Raw genomic sequence first — 16,417 nt, 5'->3', positions numbered from 1 at the left:
ACAATGTAAAATTGTAAGTTAGGAGAACTCACTGTTGAGTTGATAAAAATCAAACCTCAGAGTTGAGCAAACTCAGAAGCAAAACTTAAAATATTTAGTTTAATTTTCCAACTTAAAATTTTATCGAAGTTTGTTGCCTTGAAATTTTGAGTTGACCCAACTTTTTTTTTTTTTTTTTTTACAGTGCACACTAAAACTAACAGGCACTCAAAAACCTTTTTCTCACTTTTCATTAAATTTTTAAACAATGGATTTGTAATTCCATCAATGCAAATCTGTAGTTCCCCCCCCGATTTTTGGTCTGACAGTAATACCCCACTTACACATTGCCCCCTCAAAGTCAGCACATAACGGTTGTTGCTCAATTTTCCATACTACTCTTACTACATATGTGGATAAGTGTATAACTTGAAGCAATACTATCATGGGGAAAATATTCTGCAATACCATTTTATATTTTGGAACTGTCTTTTATATTTTGCACAGGTATTTGCACAGATATTTTCAGTTTTTTTTTCCTGTTTTCTGTTTTGTATGAAAATCAGATTAAATGTGTTTATTAAATGTTAACAAATATTCCGGTTTCTGTATTTTATTGTACTGTATTGTGTTTGACCATAGACTTAAAGACTTGTAGGCTCTTATAAGCCACAATTGTTCTCTTTTACTAAAATATGTTATTAGAAACACATACACCACCGTTCAAAAGTTTGGGGTCACTTAGAAATGTCCTCCTTTATGAAAGAAAAGCATGGAAATAACAGTAAACCAATCAGAAAACACTATACATTATTAATGTTGTAAATGACTAGCTATTCTAGCTGGAAACGTCCAGTTTTAATGCAATATCTACGTAGTTTTGTAAAGAGGCCCATTTACAGCAAACATCACTCCAGTGTTCTAATGGTACATTGTGCTTGCTAGTTGCCTTAGAAGGATAATAGATGATTAGAAAACCTTGTGCAATTATGTTGGCACAGCTCAAAACAGTTTAAGTGGTTAGAGAAGCTATAAAACTGATCTTCCTTTGAGCTAGTTGGGTATCTGGAGCATCACCTTTGTAGGTTTGATTAAACTCTCAAAATGGCCAGAAAAAGACAACTTTCACGTAAAACTCGACAATCTGTTCTTAGAAATGAAGGCTATTCCATAAGAGAAATTGCCAAGAATTTGAAGATATCTATAACGCTGTGTACCACTCCCTTCAGAGAGCAGCACAAACAAGATCTAACCGAAGTAGAAAGAGAAGCAGGAGGCCCCGCTGCACGACCGGGCAAGAAGATAAGTACATAAGAGTCCCTAGTTTGAGAAATAGATGCCTCGCTGGTCCTCATCTAGCAGCTTCATTAAATAGTACCCGTAAAACGCAATTGTCAATGTTGACAGTGAAGAGACGACTCCGGGATGCTGGCTTTCAGGGCACCATGGCAAAAAAAAATGCCATATCTGAGACAGGCTAATAAAAGGAAACGATAAATACGGGCAAAAGAACACAGACATTGGACAGAGGAAGATTGGAAAAAATGTTTTGGACAGACGAATCATAGTTTGAGGTGTTTGGACTTTGGATCAAAGAGAAGAACATTTGCAGAACAACTGAAAATATGCAGGAAGAGTGCCTGATGTCATCTGTCAACCATGGTGAAGGTAATGTGATGGTCTGGGGTTGCTTTGGTGCTGGTAAAGTGGGAGATTTGTACAAGGTCAACAGGATTTTAAATAAGGAAGGCTATCACTCCATTTTGCAACGCCATGCCATACCCTGTGGACAACGCTCAATTGGAGTCAGTTTAATCCTAAAACATGACAATGACCCAAAGCACACCTCCAAATTATGCAAGAACGATTTAGGACAGAAGCAGGCAGCTGGTATTCTATTTGTAATTGAGTGGCCAACACAGTCAACAGATATCAAATCCCTTGAGCTGTTGTGGGAGCAGCTTGGCCGTATGGTACGCAAGAAGTGCCCATCAAGCCAATCTAATTTGTTGGAGGTGCTTCTGGAAGTGTGGAGTGAAGTTTCTCCAGCTTACCTCAACAAATTAACAGCTAATATGTCATTGGTCTGCAAAGCTGTAATTGCTGCAAAATGAGCATTCTTTAATAAAAGCAGGTTGAAGGAGAAAATGATTATTTCAAATAAAAATCCTTATTTCCAACCTTGTCAATGTCTATACTATATTTTCTATTCATTTTGAAACTAATTTAAAAAATAAAAGTGTGACTTTTGAAGGAAATCATAAAACTGTCTGCGTGACCCCAAACTTTTAGTCCATGATCTGACATCTCTTTAGAGCCTGATTTGTTTGCTATCTGCCGATTTGTGTACCCATACACACATGGAGGACAGCATAAGTGCCTTATTGGACTTGCATTTGATGAGAAAAAAAAAAAAAAAAAAAACCCAACTACAAAAAAAACAAAAAACATGTTTGCACTATTTTGATTTAAAAAATATAGTGGTGCAAAATAGGCACTTTTTTTCCCCAATACAAGTTGAAATTCTCTTATTTTTCACAGAATGTTTATTTGGTGGACCTTGAGGTTACATTTATCATTAGTAAAGCATCCAGTGTGGCATCACAATACAATTAGCAATAATATGCTAAGTCCACGACCGCATATATCGGTAACGGTTTGATATCAGTATCAGAGTTGGACAACATTGGAATATCGGTTATCGGTTAAAAAGTCATTATCGGACAACTCAATTATTTCCTCATTGCTTTTCTATTACTGTGCTCTAGCTAATGCACAAATGTGCATGCTCCTTTTTCAGTACACATTTGTATGAATTTGTTGTTTACTTTTCACCGCTGGCGAGTACTTTTCCACTGTGTGTGATTCTATTGCGCACTCCAGGAGTATGGTGTGAAATTGTTTATTTACATAAGAACAATATAAACGCAGCTATTTTCTGTGTTTAATAGAGAATTTTCTGCCTTTTGTTTGCATTTTCTTTTGTACTTTATTCAATGTTTTATTTATTATTTGCATTGTTGTTATTGTTGTTGTTGTTTTTCATCTTTTGTTCATTTAAGGGAAAAAAACAAGAAAAAGGCAACTCTATTTGCGTCGACTTTCTTCACAATTCATGTTCACCATTCACACCAATGGATGGTTGCGTTCAGAAATTGTTTTATTTATTTTTTTTGTCAGAATTAAGTTACTTCTGTGGTCACTATTTTCTAACAGAGAGGTATATCATTTTTTGAACATGTTTACTGTGTATGGTACACATTATAAAAAAAACAGTATTTAAGGCACATAAACATTGGCACTATTATAGGAGTCTTTTAGTTACAATAGAAGAAAATGCTTCACCTGCCACATAGTCTCCTATCCCAACTGTGGTTAATGTGATGACAACAAAATACGTCGACTCCAGGGCTGTCCAACCTTCGATGTGTTTGAAGATCACAGCCGGGATCGTGACAAACAGGATGCAGCCAGCCAGGATGAAGAGGAGGGTGGATGCTATTCTGATTTTAGTCTGACTGATCTGGTTGTGTTTGTTCTATCCAGGAGAAAGGTAAACACACAGAGACATACGCAATTGCACACACATAGTAATTGATTCGTACACAACAAAGCATCCATCATAAAATCAATAAGCAGTGATTATGAGGTGCCCCATCACTTTGCCCAGGAGACATATTAAACTGTCACTATGGATGTACCTAGATACTTACTATCAGAGGTGAGTAGTAATACGTTACATTTACTCTGTTACATTTACTAGAGTAACTTTTTAGAAAAATGCACTTTTAAGAGTAGTTTTACAAAGCCATACTTTTTACTTTTACTTGAGTGGATTTGTGAAAAAGAAACACTACTCTTACTCCGCTACTTTGGGGTACATTTACATTTTTGCTCTTTATTCTACATATTAGATTCAAAATCTTTTTTTTTTTTTTTTTTACAATTATGTCAACGCATAAACGCAAGCGTTACAAGTGTTTTGCTCATTGGTTACAGGTGGAAAACACTGTGACGCAAGGGAAGATAAGTTGATTTGCCTCACAGGAACACTTACTGTAAGTTGATGGACATATATCGAGACTATGTCGTTCTACCCGGGGGTGGCCGAGAGTCTGGGGATGGAGGTGGTGGAGCTTTTTAACTTCAGCAACTTTAAGATACGCTATTGGAGCTGAAATTACCGAGGACAGCGGGAGAAAGCCCGCCTGGAGGCCGTAATGTCGGGTGAAAGTTTGGCGAGGCTCCGGAGCTCTGCCGTCTGATATCACACTCTCGTATGCTATTTTTCCAATAATTTTATAAATGGTGATTTATTTACCTGTTTTGTACATGCACCAATTCTTTCAAGTAAAACAAGAAATGGAATAATGTTGTCCAAGTGTGCGATCAATATTTGCAATTCAAAATGACATACTATTTTTGTTTATATGTTCATACCTTGTAGTATTTTATTTTAACAACAACTTGCATTCGGCAAGTGTAATAATGTTTATAATTTATCCTTATTTTGGTCACTCAAGTGGCCGGCGTATCAATCTATACCTCACGTTAACACAGGCTGACAGGTTGTTATAATTTTGTCCACGAATGACCAACAAAGTGATAAGAAAAACCATCAATCTCATCTACGTCGTGCTGAATCCATTTTTGGAGATTCCCTGGGTTCCACTGGCTTGATTTTGCATTTTTAACTTTGTCAACACACTGGTTACTTCAACCGTAATTCATGTTGTTCTTTCTAAATCGGACGTTTGTAGCAGGCATTTTCCAAGATGGCGCCGCCCATATTTCACTCAGGAAACTTGTCCATAGATAACTTTGTACTGGAAAAAAATACCACTGTTTAAAGAAAAAAAAAAAATCAAACATTTTAAGCAGTTACTCACAATGTTACCCATTACCCGAGTACAGTGTTACCTCTACATACACAGTTAATTTGTTCCAGGACCTTGTTTGTAAGTCGAAATGGACGTATGTCGAGCAGGATTTTCCCATAAGAATAAAATTATAGTTCCATTAATTCGTTTCACAGCCCGAAAACCTACACTGAATCCTTCATAAATACTGTGGGTACTATAACAAATGGCAATTACACATAGCAAAACACATAAATTATTAATAAAAACTTGAATAATAATAATAATAATTCCTCTAATAATGTAACCAATTGTGTTCTGATGTGGAGGTCGTTTTTTGCTGTACCTGAACGCACCGCGTGGCTGACGTGACAGTGAGTTAAAGAGTATGGTTCTATTTTAGTTTCTTTTAACGGGATCCTCGATCTTAAAGATATGTAGGCTCTAATAAACCACAATCGTTCTCTTTTCCCAAAATATGTTGTTAGAAACACATAAAATGTTAAATCAATGGCAATATTTTATAATATTTAGTCCATATTTTGACCGATAGTTGGCACCATGTTTTGCGGGCTCGGAGTGATGACGTAAATGGGATGTTTCCAATTGTGTAAAACAATTGTGTATGGCTGCCTAAACTCGCTAAGTAAAATGCCATTATGTGCTGCTTTTGGATGAAATTTCCAGTCAAATGGAAACAAAGGGAGTGATGTGAGTCTCCACAGATTTCCTATTGACATGAAGAGGAGAAAGGTTTGGGAAAATGCCTGTAGACTGGCAAAACCTCCCAAAGATCGAAGGCTTTGTTCTCGCCATTTTTCTCCTACCGCATTCGAGGCTTTCAGTCGACGACAACTTATGAAAGAGCTCACCGGAGCGGCTGGACATAAGCGGGGACTAAAATAAAATGCTGTTCCGACTATTTTCCCTCACAAGAAGCCTCAACACGCTCAGATAGCGAGTGCAATGCACACAACAAAGCGCCAAAAACAAGAAACTGCCGGCCTCTCTCTTAAGCAGGCAAGCCGCTCATGTCGCTACAGCGGTAGGCGAACCTTCGGGCGTACCGCTAGTCACAGAGGAAGCTAATAATTCACCTCTACTGTCAGTTCATCAGGCAGTAAGTGTGTTTGTTCAGTTTTCACCTAATATGGGTGATCCTGCCACTCAAACTGATCCAGACACGTCCGATGCAAGCGAACAGTGGGCAGCTGATGCGCGCCGAGCACTTAATATGGACCACCCCTACGTAGCTAAATGTGAGTTGGATGTACAAGACATGGAGGACACTGGATCCCAGGATTTGTTCCCGTCAGATGACAAATTAAATAAACGACAGTCAGCCACGACACAATTCCGATCCTGACTATCACACGTGTGCATTCAGTTTTATTACCTTCAGTGAGAGTATATAATGTCAATAGTCATGAATATAGTAATGCACGAATGACAAGGTGTGTTCAAACTTTTGGCCTGTACTGTATCTAAAGCACACGACAGCTCTGGATGTTAACAGTCTACATAATTATATTAAATTGGAATAAGTTTGATCACGCAATAGCTCACCTTGAAGATCTGCTAACAAAAACCGGAGTTCTCAACAGCATACACTCTCTCTCGCTCCGTTGTCATTGAGTTGCTCTTGCGGCAAGTAGAGCACCAGTTTTGCCCAGCTCTTGTCTTATCAGGTATTTCCTGCTCTGCATTTTGCCTTTGCTGCTCGTCTTGTGAACGACCGACAGTGCTGTCCTGCCGTTCACTTTTCCGCTCTGGGTCCAATTGGAAGGGCAGAACTGACGACATGTTGGGGTAGCTGAGAGTAACACGCTGAAAGTTCGGCAACGGGCCCGGTGATGTCACCACACTGCGACGTCAACAAGAATGGCGACCTATCAGTTAAAATAATTCTACAAATTTTATTAAAACGAAAACATTGCGAGGGGTTTTAATATCAAATTATTATAACTCATGCTAACATTTATCTTTTAAGAATTACTTGTCTTTAAGATCGAGGATCCCTTTAATGTTTTTTTTTTGCCTTCGGGTAAGTGTCACCTTTTTCCCTTCACCTCCTGCACCAACCTTCTCAGAGCCTGGGTTGATTTCTCTCACAAGAAAATCCGACGTGCACCCGTCTGCGGCGCTGTCATGTCTTTGTATTTCGAGCATGTCGTCGGATGTAGAAACAAATGGCGAGTCAAATTTAACGTCGGATGTCGAGATTGTGTGTCGAAGCGATCGTATGTCGAGGTACCGCTGTATTCTTTTCACCAAATACTTTTTTACTTGTACTTGTTTACATTTTTTGGATGATTACTTTTACTTCAGTAATATTGTTTTGAAGTATCGGTACTCTAACTTGAGTAAAATTTTTGGCTACTCGACACCTCTGCTTACTCTGGGTGTAACGGTACACACAAGTCACGGTTCGAGGGTCATAGTTCGATACAACAACACAGGTCCCATTAATACTGTACATCGGACTCACCCGGAACATCTTCTCCACTTTGGCAATACTTTTGACAAATATGGTCCCCAGCTGGTCACCAACCCCTGCCAAGAGGAATCCAAAGAGTGGGATGCCAAATATTGCATATAAAATGCAGAAAATCTTTCCTCCCTCAGTGCTGGGAGCAATGTTACCATACCCTATAAAAACAGGAAACATAAGGTCAAGATGCCATTTGTTGATCACTCTGCACGTAGAATATTTTAGTATACATAAAACACAAAAATCATTTTGGAATATATCAGTGTACCTATGGTTGTGATTACAGTTCCAGCAAAGAAGAAGGCACTGCCGAGATCCCAGTGACTGGAGTTATAAGTTGTATCACCAACAGGATTCACTCCAGCATTAACAGCATCAACAGAGTGCTAGGAAAAGATATTGAATATAATAAATCATATCTTATTATACAGACAGCATGAGCAATGCTGCTGTGTGTGTGTTATTATTATTGATGGTACTTTGCATGTAATGCAAAAGCAATCATCTATGGTATTCCTTTAAAAAAAAAAAAAAAAAAAAAATTATTTTTTAAATGCCGTTTGTTCGGCGCACCCATCGACACCGTTCAGATACTGAAATGACCGGAATTCTCGTGCGACGCAGGGAATTTTTTTTAAAAAAATGTAACTACATAACTGGAGCAGACATGAGCAAGATGTACTGCAAACTTTGGCCCAACTTTGTAAAACGTATCCGCCCCGTGTCTTTTTGAAGAATGGCCCAAACCTGAGTAAGGAGTCACTCGGCGGATCATCAACCGGTTTTGTGCCAAATCTGGTCCAAAGTAACAGACACGACATTAATGTATGGCCCGGATGTGGCACACATGTTACGCATTCTAGGCAAGATTTTTATCAAAACCATTTCCAGTATTAAATTTGGATTGCATTTTGTTCAATGTATCACGCTGCAATCTGTTTATATTGCAAATTAAATTTGTTTATTAAAAGCATTAATGACAACATAGTGCTGATCCGGGCCGCATTGCCTGTGGATCCGGCGAGCTGAGGCTGGATCCGGCACGCAGTCGCCTGCTATTGGGGCAGTCCTACAATTTTTACACAGTTCACATAAATCATACATCAAAATTTTCAGAAAGGTAAGGGGCATAAAGTTCCCCCAAAATTTGGCAAAAACTTTACCATTTGTTTCTAATGGAATGCCATTGTCATTTACGTCGTTCCATTCATTTCTAATGGCCAAAATTTCCCCTTCATTTTCAATGGCGGAAAAACATGGGTGGTTGTGATTTTTAACCAAAAGCTTACTATTACAGCCCATTGACATTCAACTGGTGCCCAAGTAAGTCAATGCCATTGACAGCCAATGTCCTTGCCAATGACGGTCATGTATCTCCATTCTGATTCTTGATGCCAATGTACTTGGATTCCATTGACAGCCATGTACGTTTATGCCACTGACAATTTGACACCAATATACGGCCATGCCATTGACGACCATATATGTCCATGCAACTATACATCACAAGTTTAGTGACTGTTTGGCGCTTTTTATAGACACCATGTAATACAGAATCTTTTATTTTTATTTTTATTATTATTACTCCAACAACACGTGAATGCAGCATCAATATTACAGTGTGTGTGCCAAACTGCCAGTCATACAGTGACGATACACATGACGCCTTCCCACCTGCTTTACAGGTTTGTGACGGATAAACTGCCCATCCTTTTTGTTCGTTTTTACCTGTGTGTTTATATTCGTTTGGTCGCCTATTCCTATTAATAGTGAATTTAAATGGTTCAACTTTACGCTTCACGTATCAGCCAGTTAACTGCGGTAAACTATTCTGGTCGCAAGTTGAAGTAGCAGATTAGCTGCTGTCTTTTAGCTAACTGGCTAACTGTCGATTTAAGTGAGAGGCTCTTACTCCAGAGCTTTGTCCAATATTGTGTTCATATATGTGGTATTTGAACTGTATCAATACTGATGCTGTTTATAGCTACAGTGGGGCAAATAAGTATTTAGTCAACCACCAAGTGTGCAAGTTCGCCAACTTGAAAAGATTAGAGAGGCCTGTAATCGTCAACATGGGTAAACCTCAACCATGAGAGACAGAATGTGGGGGGAAAAAAACAGAAATCACATTGTTTGATTTTTAAAGAATTTATTTGCAAATCATGGTGGAAATTAAGTATTTGATCAATACCAAAAGTTCATCTCAATACTTTTTGCTTTGCTGGCAATAACGGAGGCCAAACATTTTCTGTAACTTTTCACTCTTCGCTTGGTGTAAAGAAATCAACTGTGGGAGCAATTATTGGGAGCAATTATTAGAAAATGGAAGACATATAAGACCACTGATAATCTCCCCGATCTGGGGCTCCATGCAAGATCTCACCCCGTGGCGTCAAAATGATAACAAGAACAGTGAGCAAAAATTCCAGAACCACACGGGGGGACCTAGTGAATGACCTACCGAGAGCTGGGAACACACTAACAAAGGCTACTATCAGTAACACAATGTGGCGCCAGGGACTCAAATCCTGCACTGCCAGACGTGTCCCACCGCTGAAGCCAGTACACGTCCAGGCCCGTCTGTGGTTTGCTAGAGAGCATTTGGATGATCCAGAAGAGGACTGGGAGAATGTGTAATGTGAATGTGTAACTTTTTGGTAGAAACGCAGGTTCTCGTGTTTGGAGGAGAAAGAATACTGAATTGCATCAGAAGAACATCATACCCACTGTGCAGCATGGGGGTGGAAACATCCTGCTTTTGGGCTGTTTTTCTGCAAAGGGACCAGGATGACTGATCTGTGTAAAGGAAAGAATGGGAAAATGGGAATGAAAGGGCCATGTATTGAGAGATTTTGAGTGAAAATCTCCTTCCATCAGCAAGGGCATTGAAGATGAGACATGGCTGGGTCTTTCAGCAGGATAATGATCCCAAACACACAGCCAGTGCAACAAAGGAGTGGCTTCGCAAGAAGCATTTCAAGGTCCTGGAGTGGTCTCCAGATCTCAACCCCATAAAAAATCTGTGGAGGGAGTTGAACGTCTGTGTTGCCAAACGACAGCCCCAAAACATCACTGCTCTAGAGGAGATCTGCATGGAGGAATGGGCCAAAATACCAGCAACAGTGTGTGAAAAGCTTGTGAAGAGTTACAGAAAACGTTTGGCCTCCATTATTGCCAACAAAGGGTACATAACAAAGTATTGAGATGAACTTTTGGTATTGACCAAATACTTACTTTCCAACATGATTTGCAAATAAATTCTTTAAAATCAAACAATGTGATGTTCTGTTTTTTTTTTCTCTACATTCTGTCTCTCATGGTTGAGGTTTACCCATGTTGACAATTACAGGCCTCTCTAATATTTTCAAGTGGGAGGACTTGCACAATTAGTGGTTGACTAAATACTTATTTGCCCTACTGAAATTGTTTATCTGACCAAAATGCATGGAATCAATCTGTTTGAATTAAATCCTGGAGGGGGCTTGGGAATATGCCCATCCAGTCTATATGTGCTTTGTGGACCTTGAAAAGCCATATGACCGGGTTCCCCGCGATATACGGTGGGAGGCACTGCAGGAGTATTGGGTGGAGGGGCCACTCCTTAGGGCCCTCCAGTCCCTGTACATCCAAAGTGAGAGTTGTGTCCGTGTCATCAGCAGTAAGTCAGACTTGTTCCAAGTGGATGTTGGCCATCACCAGGGTTGCGCTTTGTCACCAATTACGTTCATAATTTCTATGGACAGGATATCAAGGCGTAGTTGTGGTGGAGAGGGTTTACAGTTTGGTGGGCTGAGGATTGCATCACTGCTTTTTGCAGATGATGTGGTCTTGTTTGCATCATCAGCCTGTGACCTGCAGGCCTTACTGGACGGGTTTGCAGCCGAGTGTGAAGCGGCGGGGATGACGATCAGCACCTCCAATGTGGCCTAATATTGTATTAGATTAGGTCAAGTGACGCCCCTGGATTAGACTCCTGTACTTGTACGTGTCATCTGCAAACTTCTGGTTGTGACACTGTTCTGAGTTGTAGTAGAGGGTGAACATTATAACAGTAAACCAAGTTCTTCAGTGAGTATTTTTTTTAATCTTTGGCACACAGCAGAGAAATCAATATTTTCTATTGCCTTTTATTACAACATGCTGGAAAATTATGTCTTTTTCCACTATAATAAAACAAATGAAACACATCATCCTCTCCTGTGGTGGAATTAATTCTCTCTCTGCATAATAAAAGTGCTATTTGTCACCACCTGTACAGATCATTTCCATTTTGCTTTTGTGTTATTCACCCCCCCACCCACGCCCCCCCCCCCCCCCCCCCCCCCGGGTTTTCATCGACTGGTAGTTAGAAATTGCGCCTGTATTCAAAGTTTTACAAACCAACTACCGGTAAATCCTTTTTGTGTGTCTGCTTGTTTTTTGTTGTTATGGACAGAGCATTTAACTCCCAAATTTCCACTGTATCATAATGGACAGCAATTAGATTAAATGAAATCAATGCAGGAAGTTGCTGTGGGGTAGGAATTCACTCACTCACTTTAGCTTCTGTGTAGGATCCATTGACTGTATGCAGTGGTGGAATGTAATTGGGTAAAAGTATTTAGTTAATGTACTTAAGCACATTTTGGTGTATCTGTACTCTACTTGAGTACAAATATGAAGTGGTAATTTTTACCTTTACTTCACCACATTTTACAGCACGTATCTGTACTTTTACGCCATTACTTTTCATATTGTCACTTTTGTTAAACTTTAATTTAGTTTTTATTGTAAATGTGAATTCATAGTTTCGTTTTCATAGTTTTGGCACAATCGATAAGCCCCGTGCAACTTTCCTGTAATCGAGCACTAGAGGCAGCAACGCGAGTACAACCAAGATTAGGCAGATGAAAAAGATATTGACCAAGAGTAAGCAGTGTGCCTTCTGATGGGTGGGTGCTGCACACTATTCTACAGTAGGTGGAGGGTATGCACTAAACTAGAACATGAATTATTTTGGGAAATCCCGCGGGTCACGAGACGGGAATAATAATCAATAGGGGTGGGAACCTTTTGGTACCTCACGATATGATAGGATTTGCGATACAAAGCTCACGATGATGATCTCACAATACAACGATTATCGATACATTGGTCAGGAAATCATTGCAGGATATTCTACAAAATAACTAATAAACAGAAAAACAAGCTATCTTCATCCTTCTGCTGTAAATTTTGTAGACGTCCAGTCTATTTAAACTGGGTGGATGGCAGTGAATGAACCCCCTCCCTCTTCAAACAGACCCCGCCCACTTCAATGGCTGTAAGTAGCAGCCAATGCCAGGCTACTAGGTAATTTTGGGCAATTTCAGGTCATTACCTGTTCATTTTGTGTTACAGAACAGGAAGTGGCCCGGGAATGAATAGGAAGTGAGTCAAACTCAACAAGGAAGTGACCAGTAAATGCCTTAAAATGAACAGAAAGTGACCTGTAAATGCCCCGAAAATGGGAAAGAGTGACTGTGAATGCTTTGTTTTCAAATAAACGAATGTTCATTTGCCTATGCCAGTCTTAATGGATTGGCCGTCAAGCTTCATCAATAGTAGCCATAGAGTTAGATTAGAGTTAGAAGATTTTGGTAGCTACTTATTAGTTCCTTTTATTTATTCATTTAAACATTGACACCTTTTTAAAACGATATCTTGATACTTGGCATGAGTGTATCAATAACCTTTTAGGATGCAAAGTATCACGATATATGACCATTTTGATATTTTGTCACACCCCAGGCGTGAAAGTGGTCACCCTAGGTAGAGGTATGTCTATCATTGTCATAAAAAAAGTTTAACATGAAAATAGTGTTAGCTTCGTAGATAGCTTGAAACCTGTTGACTCACCCACTACTATACCCATGCAAGTTAAGTGTATTGTTTATCCCTTCCACCTCCACTTTCAGCACTTGTGTGAGTGTTGGTTTTCCACAAAGACTCTAGCTATTATTAAAAACAAACATCATTTGGTGCAAGGGCGTAGGTTAGGTCTCAACATTGGTAGGGACGATATAACAGCATAATCTGCATGTACACTTTTTGCTGGGGACCGGACATTAATAAATCCAAACAGATTGGGTGAACATAATTAATTGATAGGCTAAATGAGGAAAGCAAAATAAATCAGTATCAACTGATAATAAACTTTTACGTGCATTGGGTCAGGTGATACACTGTTGGATTCAAACATTTGTTTTCAAAAACTACCAAAGAAACATTTTGAAAACTTCCAGAGTAAATGTCAGTTCTTTTTTTTTTTTTTAAGCAAACATAATGAAAATAATCCACTTAATAATGGTAGGGTCAATTATATCCTTACAACATATGGGAAGACAATCTAAATTCCCTTTATAAGTAACTGAACTCATTATATCATGCAAATATGGTTGCTTAAAAGTTGGTAGGGACAACTTTAGCATCCTGAAAAGTTAGTTAGGTATGTTATGTCCCTACCGTTCCTATGCAAACCTACGCCCTCGATTTGGTGGGAATATCAGGTAAAATACACTTTAAATAGGACTACATACACCCTTTAAGTTGTGAAAATACAAGATTTACAAAATATACAATATTTAAAAAAATATATATACTGTATGTAATGTGATTTTGAGGGGGTTAATCCTAGCTACACTTTCGCCTAGGGCACCTAGTCACCCTGGTTTCCCGTGAAGTGCGGGACAAATTGTGCTTGCAAGGGATGCGCTTCGTCCTGTATGATCATGAAACTAGAAAATAGGGTCTTATTTGTGGAACGAATGAATACTGTTATGGTGCTTTACAAGAATATGCAGGGAAACACATTTCCCCGCCTCTCCTACTTTGTGACCAATGAGCTGGCGGAACAATGACGATACAAAATCACACTTATCTCATTGGTCGAGGTTCTGTCACTTTCCATGATAAAAACTGAAGAGAACATGAGCATGTTGTAAGAGGCTTCAGTGAAGCTTGAGTAAAAAGCATGTTCAAAATGATGATCATTTTTTCTTGTTCTTCTCTGTGTACTTTATTTCCACTAATTGTATTATATTTTTGTGTTCTGTCAATTTCATTTTACATTATATTTGGAGTGGCCTTTTGCGAAAATATTATTGCTGAGTGGACTTTGAACCCGTGTGGTTTTTGTCAATGATGATAACGAAATTATTTTTGTCAAAAAAATAATTCTTTCATGACGATGACATGACGATGATGAGCTAAAAATATGTCATGGGAGACGAAAACATTACGAGACGAATGCCAGTTTTCGTCTACCGAGATGAGAATGAGATGTAAATTGGCCATAGTTTGTGTCGTCAGTTCATAATATGTGAAATTTTCTTATCATACGTGTAGTTAGCACTAGGGCTGTCAAACGATTAAAATTTTTAATCGAGTTAATCACAGCTTAAAAACTTAATCATAATTAATCACAATTCAAACCATATTTGCCATATTTTTTTGTAAATTATTGTTGGAATGGAAAGATAAGACACAAGACGGATATACAGTGCCTTGCAAAAGTATTCGGCCCCCTTGAATCTTGCAACCTTTCGCCACATTTCAGGCTTCAAACATAAAGATATGAAATTGAATTTTTTTTGTCAAGAATCAACAACAAGTGGGACACAATCGTGAAGTGGAACAACATTTATTGGATAATTTAAACTTTTTTAACAAATAAAAAACTGAAAAGTGGGGCGTGCAATATTATTCGGCCCCTTTACTTTCAGTGCAGCAAACTCACTCCAGAAGTTCAGTGAGGATCTCTGAATGATCCAATGTTGTCCTAAATGACCAATGATGATAAATAGAATCCACCTGTGTGTAATCAAGTCTCCGTATAAATGCACCTGCTCTGTGATAGTCTCAGGGTTCTGTTTAAAGTGCAGAGAGCATTATGAAAACCAAGGAACACACCAGGCAGGTCCGAGATACTGTTGTGGAGAAGTTTAAAGCAGGATTTGGATACAAAAAGATTTCCCAAGCTTTAAACATCTCAAGGAGCACTGTGCAAGCCATCATATTGAAATGGAAGGAGCATCAGACCACTGCAAATCTACCAAGACCCTGCTGTCCTTCCAAACTTTCTTCTCAAACAAGGAGAAAACTGATCAGAGATGCAGCCAAGAGGCCCATGATCACTCTGGATGAACTGTAGAGATCTACAGCTGAGGTGGGAGAGTCTGTCCATAGGACAACAATCAGTCGTACACTGCACAAATCTGGCCTTTATGGAAGAGTGGCAAGAAGAAAGCCATTTCTCAAAGATATCCATAAAAAGTCTCGTTTAAAGTTTGCCACAAGCCACCTGGGAGACACACCAAACATGTGGAAGAAGGTGCTCTGGTCAGATGAAACCAAATATGAACTTTTTGGCCACAACGCAAAACGATATGTTTGGCGTAAAAGCAGCACAGCTCATCACCCTGAACACACCATCCCCACTGTCAAACATGGTGGTGGCAGCATCATGGTTTGGGCCTGCTTTTCTTCAGCAGGGACAGGGAAGATGGTTAAAATTGACGGGAAGATGGATGCAGCCAAATACAGGAACATTCTGGAAGAAAACCTGTTGGTATCTGCACAAGACCTGAGACTGGGACGGAGATTTATCTTCCAACAGGACAATGATCCAAAACATAAAGCCAAATCTACAATGGAATGGTTCAAAAATAAACGTATCCAGGTGTTAGAATGGCCAAGTCAAAGTCCAGACCTGAATCCAATTGAGAATCTGTGGAAAAAGCTGCCGACTGCTGTTCACAAACACTCTCCATCCAACCTCACTGAGCTCGAGCTGTTTTGCAAGGAAGAATGGGCAAGAATGTCAGTCTCTCGATTTGCAAAACTGATAGAAACATACCCCAAGCGACTTGCAGCTGTAATTGGAGCAAAAGGTGGCGCTACAAAGTATTAACACAAGGGGGCCGAATAATATTGCACGCCCCACTTTTCAGTTTTTTATTTGTTAAAAAAGTTTAAATTATCCAATAAATTTTGTTCCACTTCACGATTGTGTCCCACTTGATGTTGATTCTTGACAAAAAATTAAAATTTTATATCTTTATGTTTGAAG

General features: G+C 39.2%; 1 protein-coding gene across 1 annotated transcript in view; it reads right to left on the bottom strand.

The window, feature by feature from the left end:
- kcnk10a (potassium channel, subfamily K, member 10a) overlaps window positions 1-16,417 on the bottom strand; it is a 49,710-nt gene that overhangs the window by 10,819 nt on the left and 22,474 nt on the right. The window contains exons 3-5 of the mRNA XM_057823093.1: window positions 7,598-7,715; window positions 7,327-7,487; window positions 3,325-3,517 (exon numbers count right to left, since the gene is read on the bottom strand). Of these exons, the coding sequence (XP_057679076.1) occupies window positions 3,325-3,517; window positions 7,327-7,487; window positions 7,598-7,715 (472 nt within the window). The remainder of the gene's footprint in view (window positions 1-3,324; window positions 3,518-7,326; window positions 7,488-7,597; window positions 7,716-16,417) is intronic.

Source organism: Corythoichthys intestinalis, chromosome 19 (assembly GCF_030265065.1).
Source record: "Corythoichthys intestinalis isolate RoL2023-P3 chromosome 19, ASM3026506v1, whole genome shotgun sequence".
NCBI classification, from domain to species: Eukaryota; Metazoa; Chordata; class Actinopteri; order Syngnathiformes; family Syngnathidae; genus Corythoichthys; species Corythoichthys intestinalis.
Note: the sequence above shows the minus strand (reverse complement) of the source record. Positions and strands in the feature narration are given on the sequence as shown.